Raw genomic sequence first — 19,365 nt, 5'->3', positions numbered from 1 at the left:
TATAAAGAGAGGCTGTATAAACGGTGATTGACACTTTTATTAAAAAGCTGAACTCTGGTACACAGATAGATTGTAGAAAACTTTGATTGGGTTAATGTTTGACTGTGTTGATACCTGCTGGATGGCATGTCCTTGAAGAGATTCTGTGTGTGAGGTAACGTCACAGAGTCGGGCATCAAACGCCTCTGACTTATACGATTGTTTGTGTCACAATAGTTGGGATACATAGCGGGAACTTGCAATTCCATGACGTGTCATTGTCATAAAACTATTAAGCAAGGCATAAAAGGTCATCATTTTCAATAAATTGCTTACTGACACGGTCAGATATATCTATCAATCGATAGGTCGGACCAGCCTATCCTAGTACCATTTCTATATCTTCACTCTGTGTGCTTGAGCCTATTAGTCTCTTAGGATTATTACTTACGATTAGTTGTTCCATTTATTGTAGGATAAAATATGGACCTTTACAGCCTCTTCTTGAGATAAAAAGGCCAATTAGTTATAAATGAGTAGCTCAGAAGCTTTGAGCAGTCTATATATATGTCATAGACCTAAAGGAAGACACTTGGCGTCCACGTTAAAGACAGTAATGAACTTGGGGATACTTCAAAAAGACAATATTGACATTTGAGACTCACTACACTGGACAAGGGTTCATTAATAGCAACAGGAGGAGATACCCTGGTAAGGAATTGAAATAGCGATAAAAGTTTGCGGCGCGATAAGTAAAGAGAACGGAGACGGCAATTATGTTTAGTTGTGGCAAACGTCGCTGGTCCTCCATGGAGGTGTCCCTGAGTGTGCTGTGCGCTGCCCTGCTGGTGGTCTGTGTGGCCTTGCAAATCGTCGCCTGGGCTGCCCTGCACCCTGACTGTAAGACCCATTCTTAAAGTCCTGTCACAGTACTTCTGTCTCCTCATTACATTCCGGAGAAAGTGGAAATTTGACTTTGCGACAGGTCCATGGGCCTTTAAGTAACGTGTGTGTGTGGTGGTGTGTGTGTGTGTGGTGTGTGTTGGTCGGGCTCAGCGGGCGTGGGAAAACCGCAGCCTACTGACACCAGCCTCAGAGGGAGAATGGTCATCACAGAGGGAGCTGTGTTCGCTGAAGACCTCAAAGACAAACAAAGCCTTCAGTTCAAAGCCCTGGCTTTCGATACACAGCAGCTGGTGAGAGAAGCCGATCCTCTGTTTTTCTTCATGTTTCACGTACTAAAGATGTGGTGCTTCACTACTCTCTGAATATACTGCACGCACCATGTTAAACATACACTTTTTGTCATGCTTAGCCAAACAGTCAAATACTGTTCGCTTCCTTACAGATATCTGAGGCTTATGGCATTAGCCAGCTCAGTGATGAATTCAAGGCCTGTCAAGTTTTGGATTTCAGGTAAGATAAGGACCGGTATAAAAAGCATGACAGTGGGATTTCTGACCAGTGAAAAGATCACATCCTTTTCCTAACATCTTGTTCCAACGATGCACCCACCCCTGCCCCCTACACCTGCAGATGACAGGCAACGCTCAACTCGCACCATCCTGAATCTTTATTTCCAAGCTTCCTATTTTGACCATGAATACCTTCACATCCTGTCACAGCAACGGCAGCGTGGTGGCGACCTTCAGCCTAGACTTCCATCAGAGCGTGGAGGCAAAGAAGGCAGAGCTTGAGCTGGTGGCTGGTCTCCTGGGTGTCGGAGGTGGGGCAGATGGAGGCCTTGTCGTTGACATCCGGAGTCTCCAAATCACAGGTAAAACGTTGGTGTCGGACGCCCCCCTCCAGTTGTTCGCACGGAGGTTGTCGATGATTATCATTACAATCGGGACGTCTTCTCAAATGACGTCTTCAAGTTTCAAGTCTTTTATAGTCAGATGCACAGAACAACACAGGGTCAGACTGGGCACTGAAATTCTTAGGACAAGACAAAACGCCAAGCAACCTGTAGTCTTCTAAATCGTTTGGATGTAGCGATGAAGACAGATGGCAACACATGCCGAAGCCTAAGGCACATTTGGGAATTTCAACAACTGGTTCTGTTTTTTTTTACAGATATCCAAACTACAGCTGAGCCTCTCTCTTCAACTTTGCTTCCTGGTACAACACACCTTCCTCCCATTCCTTCCACTACTCAAGGTGAGAAACTGTATTTGAGAATATATAGTTAATACTATTTTACTCAGAGCTCTTGTTTGTTGCTCTATGACACAGTGGCAACATTCGTCGGACATTTGCATGGAATAGGAGTTGCTTCTGTTTCTTTCATCAAATGATAAAAGATGACGAATCATCCTCCCTTATGCACTGGTTTCATTCCCCGACCTAAATGCAGACTTGAATCATTGTTTCTACTGAAACCTATCTTCGCTATTATAGAAATAGAGGTCAACTGGGCCTGCTCAGCCTTTTGACACATGCCATGTCCAAGCATGATAGGATGTTCATTGCTTAATCATATGACACATGACACCTGTATGAATCCGTCGGCATTTGTTATGTTTCTCCACTCACTTACTCATGTTTTTTCTTTAATTTGTCACCCGTCTATATATAATGTTATTATGTTATTTCTCCTATGCTGACCATGTTGTATACAAGGAAAGAGGAATGCATGGAAATGTTATTTTGATAATCATATTAATCGAAACACACTCACACTCAAGACTACAGTTACATAGTATGTGTCTCAAAATCAGTGGTAGACACCGTTAAGGTGTCTAAAAAGTGTTGAAGTTGTCAAAGGTGTTTCAAAAGATTGATCAAAGTATTCCTGCGGCACACATTGCAGCACAATCTGACAGTCATTGAGAGACAGTTCATTACATTTACATTTAGTCATTTAGCAGACGCTCTTATCCAGAGCAACTTGCAGTAAATACAGGGAAGTTCCCCCCGAGGCAAGTAGGGTGAAGTGCCTCACCCAAGGACACAACGTCATTTGGCACGGCCGGGAATCAAACTGGCAACCTTCAGATTACTAGCCCGATTCCCTCACCGCTCAGCCACCTGACTCCCTGAGTTCAGATGGAGACACACTGTAACAGCATGCAGGGAATATACAAGGCTCTACATACGTTTCTGTTTTGTTATTGACATTCAAACTACAGCCCGGCCATCTACGACTGAGCCGCTGTTTTCAACCGACACTCCGTCTACAACATCTACCGCTCTGGGTGAGATCGCTCACCGGAAATCTGTATTGTAGATGATGCACACCCCCTACTACCACTACCACCTCTCACAGCAGTACAGTATAGGACATTAATATCGTACAAAGTGTTTGCCTCTATAGCAGCGCAGTCATAGCTATGTTCATTGCCTTTCGTATGTCAACCAGTCTGTGGGCCATATCAGATGGCCTGTGGTGACGGCGTCACGTGTGCGCCCACGACGCTGTTCTGCGATGGAGTTCCCAACTGTCCCGATGGCTCCGATGAAAATCACTCCCTCTGTGGTAAGACTTGGAGTGTAGGAAGCCATGGCTGTAGTTTTGTTTCCATTCTTCAACCCCCTCGTTCAACATGAAAAGATGACGTATTCCATTTTGGTACATTTTGTCTCTTACATGTGTCCATAGCCACGAAATGTGATGGGCAGTTCCTTCTTATTGGCTCTTCGGGGTCCTTCCACTCTGACAACTTCCCGCTCCCTTACACCAATGACTCGGTCTGCCGCTGGATTATACGGTAGGCCCGCATTGTGCCCAACTGTTAGTTTCTACTTGTATTCAAAACCATTCATTCAAACTTTATATTTTGTATTTCTCCATCTGACGTTCATTCATGAAAGTTTCCCTGCACACCCCGCTGTCCAATTCCTTCTGTACTTCCCCCTGTTGCATTCACCAGCGACTCTCTGACGTGTAACCGTATTTCAGTTGCTTCTCTTCTCCAGTGATTAATATGTGTAGATGCTTTGCAAATTGTCCTCATATTCTTTCTTCCCTGGCTTAGAGTACCGAGAGGACTGGCGATAAAGATTGATTTCTCATCGTTTCACACAGAAGAGGAAAGAGACACCCTCCAACTGTATGAGGGTGCTGGACGAGACAAAATACTGATGTGTATGTACAGTATATAATTCTATATGGGCTACTGCAAAATAAAACATGTACTTAGTTCTAGCATGAAGTGCACAGTAAACAAAAACACTTGTATATTTCATGTCGTCCACCCTGTTTGATCCTGCTGTCACTTCTAGTTTTAAAACAACTTAGACTTTTCTAGAAATACAATCTTTAACTAAGCACGGTGCATGTATTGTTTTAGATACTCTGTCAGGGTTGTCCCCAGAGGCAGTGTGGCTGTTCTCTGATACGGCCACAGCACAGTTCTCCTCTGATGACATCAACCATCTACCAGGCTTCAATGCCTCATACTCCTCATACAACATAAGCGACATCTCAAGTAAATTAGTCAAATCATTTCTTAACTTAATTTGATACATATATAAGATACAGTATACTTACAGTGTGTAAGATAAACAATATGATATAACACAGTAATCATCCCTAATTATCCCTAATTATGGCTATATTACAATAGCCATTTAAACTGGCTGACTTGTTCTTGAGTTTTTTTAACAGACAGTGTCCCTCTGTCCTATCTAAGACGAAGAGAAGATAAACTGCTCCTTTGAGGATAGCATGTGTTTCTGGAGACAAGAACCAGAGGATGATGGGAACTGGATACGCACCAATGCGCCTACCTTTCCTCCACTCACTGGCCCAGACTTTGACCACACCATGGGGAATCTATCAGGTGTGTTGGGCTGGGACGATGTAGTATTTATCCAGTGTGATAGGCTTGTTTGATTGTTATTGGACGGATTGATATTTAGGTATTTGAAAACTCGTATTGCAAGATGGTTATTGCAAGACAGCACATAACAGTTTAGCAAAAGACTTGTTGTCATTTGGTTCGTCTTGGACCTAAACCTAATTAGCTTTTCCCTGAGGTCTGGAACGAAAAGGGAAAGAGGGAATGAGAGAAGTCTGTCCAGACCAAAGATCTGATATTTTCCTCTGCACTGTTCAAATTTTTCATTTGCTTGATACAACAACCACAAAATTGTGATTAGTCTAAATTTAAAAAACTAAATTGATGAACTGTATGTACTCAATCCCTCTCGTCTAATTGCCAGCTGCATGACTGTTCCACTCAGGTTACTACATTGTGACTCCTACAAGCCCTGGCCAATGGGAGAAGACCTTCCAGATACACAGCATCCCTCTGACTCATGAAAATGACTCTTCATGTCTCAGGTTCTGGTAAGTATCTCCTCCTCTTCCACTCATAAATGTAATCTCAGTCAGGTGGCTGAGCGGTGAGGGAATCGAGCTAGTAATCCGAAGGTTGCCAGTTCGATTCCCGGTCATGCAAACTGACGTTGTGTCCTTGGGCAAGGCACTTCACCCTACTTGCCTCTGGTGAATGTCCCTGTACTTACTGTAAGTCGCTCTGGATAAGAGCGTCTGCTAAATGACTAAATGTAAATGTAATGTAATGTAATCTGTAGCGGTGTCATTATCCTAGATTGTGATGAAGTAAAACGTGATCTACTGATTAGGATTAACAAATTGCCAATGGAAAATAAATTAATCTATCCCACCCTGATAGCACATTTGTTAAACAATCATACTGTTTTACTTTTATAAGGGCTGATTAAATATGTTTTATTCATCCTGACCAAGATTGCGTTTGCAGTCTTGTAATCGAGGTTGTATGTTAATCCATGCTGCATTACAACATTTTAGGATGTAAATTCATACATATTACCTAGAAAATGAAGGGAACCAGAATAGAAATTAAATACTATCTGGTAAAAAATAAGAATACGGATTAATTATTATTCTCCTAGCCATTCCACCTTAAATCTCAATTCCAAAGCTGTTTTTCAGGTATTGGATCTCTTCAGAGGGAACCTTTTTGACATAAAGCCAATAAACATAGCTATGACACTGTTATAGGGACTAAATGTCCTATGATGTACTAATGTGAAAGGTGGTAGTGCTGTGCTGTCTACCCAGAGCAGGAGATGGAGTAGATGGCATGTAGGTTGTAATGAGCGGGTCAGTTGAAGTAGATGACAAGAAAAAACTGTAAAACGGTCATACGTTTTAACTTACATTTACATTTAGTCATTTAGCAGACGCTCTTATCCAGAGCGACTTACAGTAAGTACAGGGACATTCTCCCCGAGGCAAGTAGGGTGAAATTCCTTGCCCAAGGACACAACGTCATTTGGCACGGCCAGGAATCAAACCGGCAACCTTCAGATGACTAGCCCGCTTCCCTAACCGCCACCTGACTCCTACTTGTGTTTATCCGTACACCCTTGATCCACCACCACTGATGGAGGAACTGTACCGTGTGTCTCTGAACAGTTTGACTGTTTTCCTCCTGCAGGTACCACATGTACGGGGAGGACGTTCGTCGCCTCAGGATTCTGCTATGGAAGCGACCGGATTCCGCGGGCGGGGATGAGGCTCCAGTAACAGTGGTGTTCCAGAAGGAAGGCAATTATGGGAACAACTGGAACTACGGCCAGGCCACCCTCCAAAACACAACCAACGCAACAGTCAGTATACTCCGTCACACGTTTACAGGCTGTGGTAGGAATGAATAGGATGAAACCCAATGTGTTTGTACGTGCATTGATATTGATCAAAGGATAGTTCCGATTTCGGATACCGTAGATGCACGTGTAGGTGATCGATAAAAGGGATTCAAATGATGTACGTGCCAATATATTGTTTGCCGTCCTCTCCTGTGGTTTTATCCAGGTGGTGTTCGAAGCCCAGAAGAGAGGAGGGATGAGGAATGATATTGCCCTTGATGACATCAGCATGACCACGGGTCCCTGTGACGGCGACCCAGTGGAACCTACGGTGGTTCCCACCCCAACGACGCCTCCACCTGTTCCCTGTATGAAACTGCCAACCCCCCCGAACGCACACTCTCACACCCGTCACCCTACAGTATTACCTTCTCAACGACAACATCGAAATCACTCACCCGTAACGCATCGTTCCCTCGGCATGATGTTCCCCGAAGGTTCCCGTACTCTGACACCCTCTCTCCACCTGCTAACGAGTCGGTTCCCTGTGTGTGTTCCTGTTTTACCGTGTAAAGCAGGACAGGATATCAAAGAATGATTTGTTCTTTATTTCTTTTTACCACAGCTGATTGTGGAGGTCCGTTTGACCTCTGGGAGCCCAACTCAACCTTCAGCTCCCCTAACTACCCTCACTCCTACGGAGACGGTGCCAACTGTATGTAGACGTGAGGCTGCATTGATCGTGATGTCGTGTTTCGTGTAGACCGGGGCTCTCCAGCCCTGTTCCTGGAGCTACCTGCTACCTGTTGGTTTTTTGCTCCAACCACACTTACTTGTCCCGATTTAACACGAGTTATCTGACCAACCAGATAATTATTAGAATCAGGTGTGCTGGATTAGGGTTGGAGGAAAACCCACAGGCAGGTGGCTCTCCAGGAACAGGGTTGGAGACCCCTGATGCAGACGATGTACATTCTTCTGTAGATTTCGTAGGTTTGGTTTTTGTACATCATGTGTACTATTATTATGTAATATATTATATATGATATATATTATATTATTATTATGTGTCTTGGGTCCAGGCATGTGGACTCTACATGCCAGGGAGGGATGGAACATCCAGCTTCACTTCCTGGATTTCGATGTGGAGGGAACCTATGACATGGTGGAGGTGAGGGATGGAGCTGGACTGCAGTCTGAATTGCTCGGTGGGTCTAATCGTAGCACTGTATCATCTCTGTGGATCAATGTTATTCACAAAGGAATCTTGGAACTGCCACCACATTGACAACAACTACAGAACTCTTATTTGAATAGTGTTCCAAGGAAAGGAAGATGATAGCCAGTCATGTATGGACCATATAGAGGAGCTAGAATTCAACTCAGGCAACGCCCTACATCTCTATAGTACACACAAACATCTAAATTCGATTTTTGGAATCACTTGTCTTCATATTCTGTATCAAATGACATTCTTATTCTTGTTTGTCATGTTAAAAATATGGTTTGAGTGCATGCCCTGCACCACACTGAACTGTAGACATTGTCACTTAGAAGTTAACTGTGGTCGCATCCATTTTGTTGGTTCGGTTTTCAGGGGTTTTCTCTGGCACCAAAGGCCCCTCTCCAGATGTGATCTCCACAACCAATCAGATGACGGTGATGTTCTTCACAGACAGCTCAGGGTCTGGAAGAGGCTTCAATGCCAACTTCACCACTGGCCTGAGGCTGGGCATGCCCGGTAAGACTTGGATACTGAGAAGAGATGAATACGTTTCAATAAGATATGAAGACATCTCAAAACACTGCTTTGAGAGACATTTGAATGTATTGAAAAGATGAGCCCGTTGAGATGATCTCCTTTTCCAAGGGGTCCTAACCTCATTAGGTTAACGTTGGGTTACAACATTATTACTATTTTTACATTCTCCTCGTATAGTCTCACCTCAACCAATCAAATGACCCGATGTTGTCATGTCTACCCAGAGCCATGTGCAGCAGGGCAGTTTCAGTGCAGTTCGGGAGAGTGCCTCTCCAACAACAGCGTGTGTGACGGGCAGCCAGACTGCCCTGACGCTTCAGACGAAGCGCATTGTGGTCAGTTAACCCTCAACACCCCAACTACAATGTGACCAATCAACAACAAGGATCATTTCTGGGATCAATAACAAACTCGACGAAAAGAAAAAGTATTCTGAGACAGAGACTCTGAACAGAACGGCATCCCATTAACGTCCTATACAACGTGTGACAACCTATAGCCATGTTTAAAAGCATCTCTATTAGTCTGACAGTTACTACTGTCAGACTAATATTACTATTACTGTGGTTTGGCTGTTTTAGTGCATCTCGTGGCTGTGAATGGTTCCGGTGACAGCCGTGTTCAGTTCCAGGTCCACACCTCCCGGTACACCGCCTGTGCAGAGAATTGGACAACCCAGTTGTCCAACCTTCTGTGCCACCAGCTGGGCTACAGGTGGGAGCAAAGTAGCATTTGTAATGTTTGGAGGCAGTAGCGTTTGGTTGTGTGTGCATCATGCATGGGATTTTTTTAGAGAGCGAGTTTTGGAGAGTGAGAAGAAAGTGTGAAACAGGAGACAAATGATCCGTGTGTGGGGCAGTCAAAGAATGACAGAATACAGTTAGAAACGTAAGAGAGATCATTGCATGTGTGTGCCCAATTAAATCATACTGAATCCGTTTGGTCTTTGGGTTAATGATGTGTTTCAGGTCAGGAAACGTCCTACCTGTCCCTGCCTTAGCCGAGGACTCCCCCTTCGCCACAGTGCAGAATAAGGATGACGGATCCTTTAAATTGGCATTCAGGTACACGACAACTGAGACGCAAGGCTTCGTGCCTACATTCATGGAGCACATTAGTGCAGTAGTTGTACGACTCCCTCGAGTCCACGACTGAAGGTTAAAACATCACTCCTCAACAATACAACACTGATACAATAATGAATGCAAACAGCTTCTAATACTTGACTGCAGCTAACAACGTCTGTTTTTCTGGTTATTCTCTCCGAAGTGAAACATGTGCTGGGGAAGAGATTGCATCTCTGCTCTGTGACAATCAGCGTGAGTAGCAACACCAACTCGGATCCACTCATAACAAATAGACTGGCATAACGTCATATTTTGTCCTACGGTTTATAAAATCGTTGTTATGATACCTGGTTTTATACAAAACAGAGAGGGCACTTTTTGTAAGGACTTCTTTGTGGATTTTAGCTTGTGGTTCCCGCCTGGTCGACAACGGGACCGTGTCCGGGAGAGTGGTGGGAGGAGTCGACTCTCAGGAAAAGGCGTGGCCATGGATCGTGTCTCTTCATTGGAGGGGCCGTCACGTGTGTGGAGCTTCGCTAATTGACAATGAGTGGCTGGTCACTGCGGCGCACTGTGTCTATGGGTGAGGAGGGTCACTTCTGAGTATTTGTAAAGCATTTGAGCAGGTGTGCTGACCTAGGATTAGGCTTCCCTGATGTCCACATGATCTAATTCAAGAGCACATGATCGTAGATCAGCACTCTTGTGCTTTTGGTCAATTAATTCTGGTAAAATTCTGTTTTCAAATTCTCTCTCTCTCAATCTCTCTCTCTGTCTCTGTTTACTGTTTTAACACAGTGTACACACATTCTTAAGTGTATGCTTGTGATCTCATGTTGCTGTTATTGTCGGATATATGTGTTGTCTGTGCATATGTCGCTGTACCTTATGACTCCCTGATCTTGCAGGAAGAACAATCACCTGTCCTACTGGAAAGCAGTCCTGGGCCTACACTCCCAGGATGCACTGAACTCCAACCACACACACACCGTCAGCATCGACAAGATAATCATGAACAAACGATACAACAGGAGGACCAAGGAGGCGGACATTGCAATGATGCACCTTGACACACCTGTTAACTTCACAGGTGGACTATCAGCACTGCAGTAACAGAGTAACTCTCAGAGTAACACACCCTGATAACTTGTCTTTTTTTGCACACAGATTACATTCAGCCTATATGCCTGCCAAGGAGTAACCAGCAATTTGAGGCTGGGAGGAACTGTTTGATTGCTGGATGGGGAAAGGTGGCAGAAGGAGGTCAGTATTTGAATAAGAAATTGTAAACACATGAATACAATTTTGCAGCAAGGCCAACAGGGCCAAACAAGTAGGTAAATAAAACTGAAACGAAACTAATTGAACCTAACATTTGTACAAAGCTTTTGTATAGGTTTCATATTTGATTTGATTTGGGCATCAACATATTATAAATATTATTACTTGTATTAATTTCTGAATGAGTCTCCCTTTTTCATATGACACGGATTTCACCCCAGGCCTCGCATGCAGACAAAGGGATACGATACCCCTTTTATTTGAGGATGTGTGTTTTCCGATATACAATACGTTTTGAGGATGAGAACGTTTTATAGTACAGGATTCTTACTGTCATGCGAAATGTCACTTCCTTTCAGGCTCAGTCGCTAACGTGTTACAGCAGGCTGCGCTGCCCCTGGTGGACAGGTCAGAGTGCCAGAGGCTGCTGCCAGAGTACAACATCACAGCCAGGATGGTTTGTGCAGGCTACCCTGAAGGTGGAGTGGACACCTGCCAGGTGCTGTGAACTTGACATCAGCTAATACCGTTCTGGAGACACACAGCATGATATTCGACATGTTTCCTTTTTTCCGTGCTCTGACTGGATCCTCTGATTGGTGTTTCTAGGGGGACTCTGGGGGTCCGCTTATGTGTGAAGAGGATGACTATTGGTTGCTGGCAGGCGTGGTGTCTTTTGGGGTAGGGTGTGGCCGCCCCCAACGGCCTGGTGTTTATGCCCTGGTGTCCCAGTTCATTGACTGGATCATCCAGATAAGGCGTTTTTCGTGACGCCGGAAGTTTTGGGACTTGAGAAGAAAGCCGAATCCTGGGCTGTCTCGTCGGACTTGAGCATTCAATCCTTCAATTAGCTTAATCGGATTCAATTAACTTAATCAGGAGTGTCAGTGTGATGAGTTGAAATAATTTCTTCAATGTAAATGCTGGGTTCCACATGATAGCAGTGCTTTGCAACCTCCCTTGATTACCGTGGCCCGAAATTATTGTAAAGTTTGTGTGGGAATGTATGTTTTTTATATTGAAAATACAACCAAAACAAAGTCTATTTATCATGGAAGAAAAGCAATTTGTGTGTCATTAACAAAAGATGCAAATGTTGTGATTAAATGACTTTGGAGAATTCTACTTTACTTGCACCTTGTACAGTTTGATATATTTCTGCTAGGATACGGTTGAAGCATATATGTGAAAAATTCACTCGTAGGGTTGTTTGAGGTCAACTGTTTGTGGTCAATTGCGTCAAATCAAACTCATTTTTCTATTACAGAAGATAAAACGACACCAGACTGTGAGTTATTGTTTATTTAGACTAAAAAGTCCCAATATTGTCACACCATTGTAGTACTGGACCTTTGTCACAACAAGTACTATGCAGTCAAAAGTTTGGAAGTGAATACAGTATGTCTTGCTATATAAAATGAATATACTACATTGGTGCTTCATGAAGCAGGATTGATGTGGTAGCCAAGTCTGGTAGAGATGCACTGATGGTTAGGAGAGCCTGGTAGCAATTAGCATATTCTAAACAGCTAGCTGGTTATTTCTTTGATCCTGCTTACTAGAGCAACTCGACAAGAAGGTATTCAATTGTACATATAAAGGAAACGAAAAGGAAAGAAAAAAAAAATGTCTTTGTATCTTAGCAACAAAAGCCTTTAAAATATTTTAATACTACACGTATGTTTTCCAAGCAATGTGCAAAATGTACAGCAGATGTTAGATAAGTGTATACTGTATGTTGCAGATGAATCCTTGAATCCCCATTGACCTCAACTCTTCCTTCAGTCTAGCTTCTCTTCCTGGAATAAATCAGCATCGTTGATGTGATCCTGGAATTTCTCGAATTGCTGAAAGAAAGGAAAAAGCGGGAGAAATCAGATCGGTGCAGTGAAGTATTCATAAGCACAACACAGGCCGCATGTCAGAGGGTCATCCTTGGTATGCGGGCAGATATCAGAAGACTGTAGTATGGTTTAATATCCTACTGCGTTGTGGTTCTTTTTATTTCTGATGGTCTCATTTTCAGTTCTGTTGCACCAAACTGTGTAAATGTATTGCTACCTTGGCAGGCACATGTCTTACAAGGAGTCAGCTGCACAAGGCTAGTTGATTACCAAGGTGGAGTTAACACCATCTATAGCAGTGGTGAAATTCCTGCATTTGTATCCACCAAAATGGAGGGAAAAAACCTGCCAAGGAGTTAAATGAAAAGTATTTTTTCATGGATGACAATATAGCTAGTGAGTGGCGAGCAGAATACCTCTGAAATCCAGCCCCCATCCTGAAGTTTGATGAACACCCTGTTCACGGTGTCCTTCACCGCTTCCTCCTTCTCCCCGCTCTTCTCCTCTTCCAGAACAGTCCGGCAGTGCTGGAACAGGTGGTACTTGAAATGCTTCAGGGTGTGATACACCTCTGTTCGGCTGGCACAAACGGATCCCACGCTGTACGTCTGTAAAAAAAAAAAAATAAGTGCCGTCTTGAAGAAGCATACTTGGATGCATTGACAGATATGAGTCACATCCAATCATTTTTTTCCCGGTTTACGCCATGGAGTTTAGGCATTGTTAATGTTATGAGTATATCTGGTATTTAAAGTCTAATATGAAACGGTGGGTCTCGTACTGGGTACCTGAGTGTCATTAGGCATGAAGTGGTCCTCTTGGAGCGTGTTGTTGTCATAAAGTTGTCCGGAGAGTTTGACATTGAAGCTGCACTGTCTTTGGAGCTGACAAGCCTCGCATTTGTTCTCCAGAATTGTGATGGTCACCAGCCGAACCTTTGGATAACACTCCACTCTCTCCTGTACGAACAGCCAGCCAAAGACACACATCTCATTGTATCAGTCCAAATCCTATTTATTTTTTTCTTCTAAGGGGTTTTTACATTCGGGGCTCACGGGTTTACCGTTAGCACCGGATCGCGGCTAACCTTGTAGCGGTCACTCCAGCGACTGCGTTGTTTCAGGTTCTCCAGACGTGGGAGTATCGTTCGCTCGTCAAAATGAAAGAGTGAGGACTTCATCTCCTGAGCGTAGCGCTTCGTCCTCTCACCGCCTGCTCAGAGATGATGCACTTAGATGACAACACACTTGAACAAAAGCTTGGTCATATACAGTGGCTTCAGAAAGTATTCAGTCCTGTTCACTTTTATCACATTTTATTGTGTTTCTTTTGGGGGGGGGGGGGGGGAATACAATTGCCATTTTTACTCATTAATCTAAACTCAGTAACCTATATTGACAAAGTGAAAACATGTTTTTGCAAATTAATTACAAATCTCAAACTGAAATATTTATTTTAAATAGTATTCCCACCCTTCAGTAATGTGTGGATGCACCTCTGGTAGCAATTACAGCAGCAAATCTAATTGGGTACGTCTCTACAAGCTTTGAACACCTGGAACTTTTTGTTTGAAAGTTTATTCCATTCTTCCTGGCAGATCATCTCAGCCCTGTCAGATTGGATGGGAAGTGTCTGTGAACTGCCATCTTTGGGTATCTCCACTGTTCTGTGGGGTTTGAATCTGAGCTTTGAATGGGCCATTCCAGAACAGTCAACAGACTTCTGGAATGGCCCATTCCAGAACAGTCAACAGACTTCTGCGTCCCGAAGCCACTCCAGCACTGTCATAACCATAGATATATATAAAGGCTTTATTTATATAGGCTTTATATGTATCTTTGGATCATTATCGTGCTGAAAGGTGAACCGTCACCCCAGTCTGAGGTTGCATACACTGGAGCAGGTTTTCTTTAACCCTTGTGCTGCCTTCGGGTCACATGACCCAAAGGTTCACAACGAACCATTGTTGTGTTTACCCAATTGTACCCAATACAAAAACAAATAAATAGCATTTTCTTTTAACCTTCGCAATGTGGAGGGTCTGAGACAGCCCAACGGTTAAAAGAAAATTACTCACTTTGTTTTTGTATGCGGTAAAGTTGTCGCAATACGACGGTGGGTCACAATGACTGATGGGTCAGAATGACCCGAAGATAACACAAGGGTTAAGGACCTCTGATGCATTCACCCTTCAACCCAATTCTGACCAGTCTCCCTGTGCCTGCCGCTTAGACGGTCGTCTTTCCGGCAAGTTTCCTAATCTCTGCAGAGGACTTTCTGAAGCTGAGTGACCGTTGATTCTTGCCCAGTGAGTCAGTTTGACTGGCCAGCTACATCTACTAAGAGTCCTGGTGGTTCCAATATTCTTCCATTTCACAATTATTGATGCTGCTTATGCCCCTGGGAATACTTAAAGCTATACTCTTATATAACCTTGCATTGATCAATGCTTTGCCACATTTTATTGTGGAGGTCTACAGGGAGTTCTTTGGACTTCATGGCTTGGTTCTTTTCCTGAGACTTGTGGGACCTTTGTTAACTATGCCCAATCAAATCACTTTACCCCAGGTGGAATCCAATCAAGTTCTAGTAAACATCTCAAGGAAAACTCAAGCAAACAGGATGCACCTGACCACACTTTGGAGTACCTCAGCAAAGTATCAGAAAACTTCTAAAATAGACTTGATTCTTTGGTGAAAAGTTCATGATTTAAGTGATTCGTCTGAGAATTCATGAAAAATTTGTTTTCTTTCAATCATGGGGAACTGAGTATAGATCGATCAGCAAAATTGCAATGTTTAACCAATTACAATTTAATCTACACAATAAAATGTGCTACAAGGGATCTGAATACTTTTTGAAACCACTGTAATTATAATCAGAGAGCACAAAGGCCTAAAATGATGATACATGCAGCCAACAGCATATTACACTAAGTACGGAGGCTACATAGCACACACTCATCTAAATAGAAATGGTTTAGATGTGCGTGTATGAAAGAATTGCTTACTGTACAGAGACTTGAGAAAGGTCTCATCCAAGACATTGATAAGAAGAGCTTTGACTACCACTTGGAAGTGTGTGAGCTGTGATCCAGTGACGACTAGGAAAAGAAAACAGACAAATGGACACCTTTATGTTATGCATTGCCTTGACATTCAGACATTAAAGGAATGGCCCCAGAGGTCAGTGCGTCAGCTTAGACTCACACTGGCGTGGGAGAGAGACCGTCTGCTTGTCTGGCTCCGGGTTTTCTTCGTCCTTGTCTCCCTTCTTCACTTCATCTTCAACGATGAAGTCCTTCAGACTGTCACTGTCCTTCACCTCGTCGTCCTCGCTGCTGCCTCTCAAGCGATCGGCAGTGTGATCATTATCGTTACCGTCATTATCATCATCATTATCATCATCCTTTTCATCCTTATCGTCGTCTTCTTTCTCACTACCATCTTCTGCATCCTTACTGGAGTCATCTTCATCACCGGAATCCTGACAGAAAGCAGAGTAGAATATCAGTCAGCATTAAACAACCCAACCCCAATCGTTTCAGTGGTTATAGACCTATGCCCGTAAATAAATGTGCACAAATGCTTATTCTACACGTGACTGTGAGCATGTGTTGCATGCACATCAACAAATGATGCAAACTACCTTCCGTCTGCGTCTGCGATTTATGATGCGGGACTTCATCTTCTTGGATAATGCAAGAAGTTTATTCTGCCGTTTCTTTCGTTTTGCAGCGGTTTCCTTAGCCTCAGCAGCTAACTTCTCCTTTTGCGCAGTATCATCAACATCAGAGTCGGACGCGGGGCTTTGTATTTTGATGCGTTTTCTGGGAATTACTTTTCTCGCGGGCTTCGATCCAACGTCGCTGTCTGAATCAGAGGAACTCTCAGGAAGAGTAGAACGCTTGCGACTAGACTGGGATACGGTGCGCTTTCCCGTGGACTTGCTAGCATCGCCACCAGAAGAACTTTGGTCTTCGTCGCTGTCTGGTGTTCTCTCGGTTCCGCTACTGTCCTCGTTCTGATATTCGCTCTCTGAGCTGATGCTGGTCGTGCTCGCGCAAGACTCTTCGTCACTATCATCCAGCAGTCGAGCTGACAAGCCGATCTGTGGTTTCCTTTTTGAAGCAGCAGCTTTCTTTTTTCTCATCGACTCGTAAACTCTACGCTTATATAAGCTCTCCATGTTTAGATCTAAGCCAGCTAGCTTGTTACTATGCTAACGAGAGCTCGTAGCTATCCAAAATGCATTCAGCGTGTTGTTCACTAGCTACAATAATCCGTGTGGATTTGATTGCGCGTTGATTTCAATGTTAAAATGTTTAAAATTTAGCTCTTTTGGACCCTTTTAGAAGACATGAAATCGTTACACGTTTGTTTTGTTATTGTTGTCATAAGGAAGCTCCACTCACGCCCATTTCCTCTTCAACAGCAAAAGTAGGACCCTTCTAGAAACATAGCGCCGTCTAGTGTTATCTCCAGAAATTGCACCGTGGGATGTGATAAATCCCTAAATTGAAATGGTTTTATTTCTGAAATGACGCTCTGTAATAATTATGTGAAATTTGTTTTGTAATTTCTTTTATTAAACATTTGCATACATAGCCATGTATACTTTTTGTGAGATAAATAATTGAAAGAAAAGTAAACCTTTCCCAAGAGAAGTGCTTAGGCATCAAACTAATTCCTTATAAGCATTTAAAGCCATATTTACTGTCATGACCAGACGAAAATGGTACCGTCCGACGCTGCTGATAACAAATACTCTCCCCTGTGATCAAAAGTTACACTCTGGACAGTGTCATCATGCCCTTGTAGACTAGACACTAGAGAAGAAGCAAGCTCCACCATCTTGACAGAACAATCGTTACTGGCGATAGCTAGCATCCTTCCTGATGGGCTGAAGGCCACTTGATTGCTGGAGTGCGGCCCAGTATCCACGGTTACCAAAGTTGCCACTTTCCTAACATCCCACAGCTTGACCACTCCAAATGAATCACAGGAGGCCACGGTGTCCCCTAGGGCGTTGAAAGTGGCATGGTTGCAGGAATGTCGGTGTCCGTATAAAGTCTGAGCACACAGGCTGACCCTGGTGTCCCACAAAGACAGCGTTTTGTCGGCAGAGCAGGTTAGGAGAGTGTTTGAGTAGGGCAGGAAGGACACACTGTTCACCGAGTCAACGTGGCCTCGCAGAGTGTCCCGGCATCGCTCACTCTGCAGGTCCCATATCTTGGCTGTGTTGTCCATAGAGCAGGATACCACAAAGTCTCCACAGGAATGGAAGGAGCAGCCCCAGGTGACATGGCTGTGACCCTCCAGAGTCAGAGTGCAGCGGCCTTGGGAGAAGTCCCAGATTCTGACCGTCGTGTCACCGCTTGTGGTGGCCAAGCTTCCTCCGTTTGGGTGAAAACTGCATCCAGAGAGCCAGTCAGTGTGACCCTCCCCGGTCATGACCATCTCCCCCACAGGCATACCCCACAACTTCCACAGCTGGTCATCACTGGACGAGGCCAAAATAAACTTGTGAGGGTGGAGAGCCAGGAAGCTTATTGGTAGGGTGTGGGCTTTGATGGAGTTGGTGAGGTGGAAATCTGACGTTTTGGTTTCCAGGGCAGTCAGAGCCTTTATGCGTGGCAGGTAGGGGTTCACACGACTGCTTACGAGAAACTCAGAGTCATCTGGGTGATTCTGAGCTGTGCTTTTAGTCGGGTCTTTATCGTGATCATCATTGAGAGCAATTCTTCGATTCTTCAACTTCTCAGGCTTACTCTGAATCTGTGATGCATGTGGTAGACCTGTGTCTCTGTTAGCTGCCCTGCTAGTAGAGGAAGAGTGTGCATTGCACAAGGTGGCTGCCAAACTGTGTGTTTGGCGAAAAGCTTTGTCCCTCTCTAAGCCTATCATCATTCTCTGTTTCAGTGCCTCTTGGTACCTATCATTCAACTGTTTTAATGCAGGCTTGTATGAGGCATAGTGTTGCTTCAATCGTTTCATGCAATCCACTAGTCTGTTCTTCTCTTCGGCAACACGTTGATATTGTAGGCGATGGAAATCCCTTTCTTTTTTAAGCTTGACCAGCGTTTCACTAGCTTTGAACGCTGCCTGTATGTAGTTGTTCCGCTCGCTGAGCACATCTTTCAGCTCTTTCTCCAGTAATTGGTTGTGTGTGTATGCGTCAGGGACAAGCTCCACCAATTGGGTTTTCAACAAGTCTTTCTGACCGATCTCATGCCATTCAACTTGGAAACAATCCATTGTTTTGCTCAGCCCCCTTCTGACAAGAAAGTTGCAGAGAAAGTTATTTACCACCTCTGGGAGATGGGAGAAGGTTTGCTTCGCAGTACTGCCCACCCTTGATTCCGTATCGTCAGTAGTAGAGCTAGCGTCTTGCATCGCTCTCACGATTGCATCGAAGTCCTCCTCCCCCTCCACCAAGCTCTTTTCTGCATCAGGTATAATTTCTTCATATTGATAATCGTCTTCTGAATCCTCCTGTAACGACACATTCTCGAGATAATATGGGCCATCTACACATTCGTGTTCTGTTTCACTTGTCTCAGACATTTTTCTCACGCTTTCTCTTGTTTATCTGTTGCTATGGTTACAAGCAGGCGCCCGAATGTGCTCGTGTTTCTTAATTTGCTCGTGCACGACGGTCTGTCAATTAAGCCAGGCCTGTGTACAATGTGTTAACACTGTTGATTATTAATAGCCTATTAAGTGCAGCCTATGTTCATAACAAACACAAAAGTGTTTTAATTAGGCCTACAGTGTTTTAACTTAGACTGTATCAACCTCTGATCGTGCTTTGGGCTTTTGACACAAAACCTTGTGACTTTAGAGTAAGG

General features: G+C 43.9%; 3 protein-coding genes across 3 annotated transcripts; 1 reads left to right on the top strand and 2 right to left on the bottom strand.

Moving 5' to 3' along the window:
• Positions 1-755: 755 nt before the first annotated feature.
• tmprss15 (transmembrane serine protease 15) lies at positions 756-11,722 on the top strand. Its single transcript, XM_067228640.1, is given in 24 exon segments — positions 756-879; positions 1,036-1,175; positions 1,328-1,443; positions 1,605-1,756; positions 3,341-3,457; positions 3,581-3,689; positions 3,957-4,066; positions 4,272-4,409; positions 4,614-4,763; positions 5,167-5,272; positions 6,411-6,582; positions 6,788-6,929; positions 7,187-7,276; positions 7,644-7,769; positions 8,159-8,302; positions 8,548-8,658; positions 8,905-9,037; positions 9,292-9,387; positions 9,593-9,642; positions 9,796-9,973; positions 10,299-10,480; positions 10,558-10,653; positions 11,031-11,170; positions 11,281-11,722. Coding segments are annotated over 24 exon segments (3,084 nt in total). The 3' UTR covers positions 11,443-11,722.
• A 236-nt stretch (positions 11,723-11,958) lies between these two features.
• Positions 11,959-16,913, bottom strand: ccdc82 (coiled-coil domain containing 82). Its single transcript, XM_067229042.1, has 7 exons — positions 16,164-16,913; positions 15,725-16,001; positions 15,526-15,618; positions 13,603-13,727; positions 13,304-13,474; positions 12,932-13,123; positions 11,959-12,518 (listed from the first exon to the last, which is right to left on the bottom strand). The coding sequence occupies exons 1-7, from the start codon at positions 16,701-16,703 to the stop codon at positions 12,453-12,455; spliced, it is 1,464 nt and encodes a 487-aa protein (XP_067085143.1). The 5' UTR covers positions 16,704-16,913; the 3' UTR covers positions 11,959-12,452.
• Positions 16,914-17,233: 320 nt separating this feature from the next.
• On the bottom strand, positions 17,234-19,081 carry LOC136933322 (sperm-associated antigen 16 protein). The gene has a single exon (XM_067228639.1). It carries the CDS (start codon positions 19,079-19,081, stop codon positions 17,234-17,236), a length of 1,848 nt encoding a protein of 615 aa, XP_067084740.1.
• Positions 19,082-19,365: the final 284 nt, after the last annotated feature.

Source organism: Osmerus mordax, chromosome 25 (assembly GCF_038355195.1).
Source record: "Osmerus mordax isolate fOsmMor3 chromosome 25, fOsmMor3.pri, whole genome shotgun sequence".
Lineage (NCBI taxonomy): Eukaryota > Metazoa > Chordata > Actinopteri > Osmeriformes > Osmeridae > Osmerus > Osmerus mordax.
The sequence above is the reverse complement of the archived record's forward strand: the minus strand, read 5'-3'. Positions and strand labels throughout refer to the sequence as shown.

Coding starts and splice junctions, on each gene's coding strand:
- ccdc82 (XM_067229042.1), bottom strand. CDS start 16,703: ATGGAGAGCTTATATAAGCGTAGAGTTTACGAGTCGATGAGAAAAAAG. Junction 13,475..13,602: donor GCTGGAGTGACCGCTACAAG/GTTAGCCGCGAT, acceptor CTGTTCGTACAG/GAGAGAGTGGAGTGTTATCC. Junction 13,124..13,303: donor TCATGCCTAATGACACTCAG/GTACCCAGTACG, acceptor TTTTTTTTACAG/ACGTACAGCGTGGGATCCGT.
- LOC136933322 (XM_067228639.1), bottom strand. CDS start 19,081: ATGTCTGAGACAAGTGAAACAGAACACGAATGTGTAGATGGCCCATAT.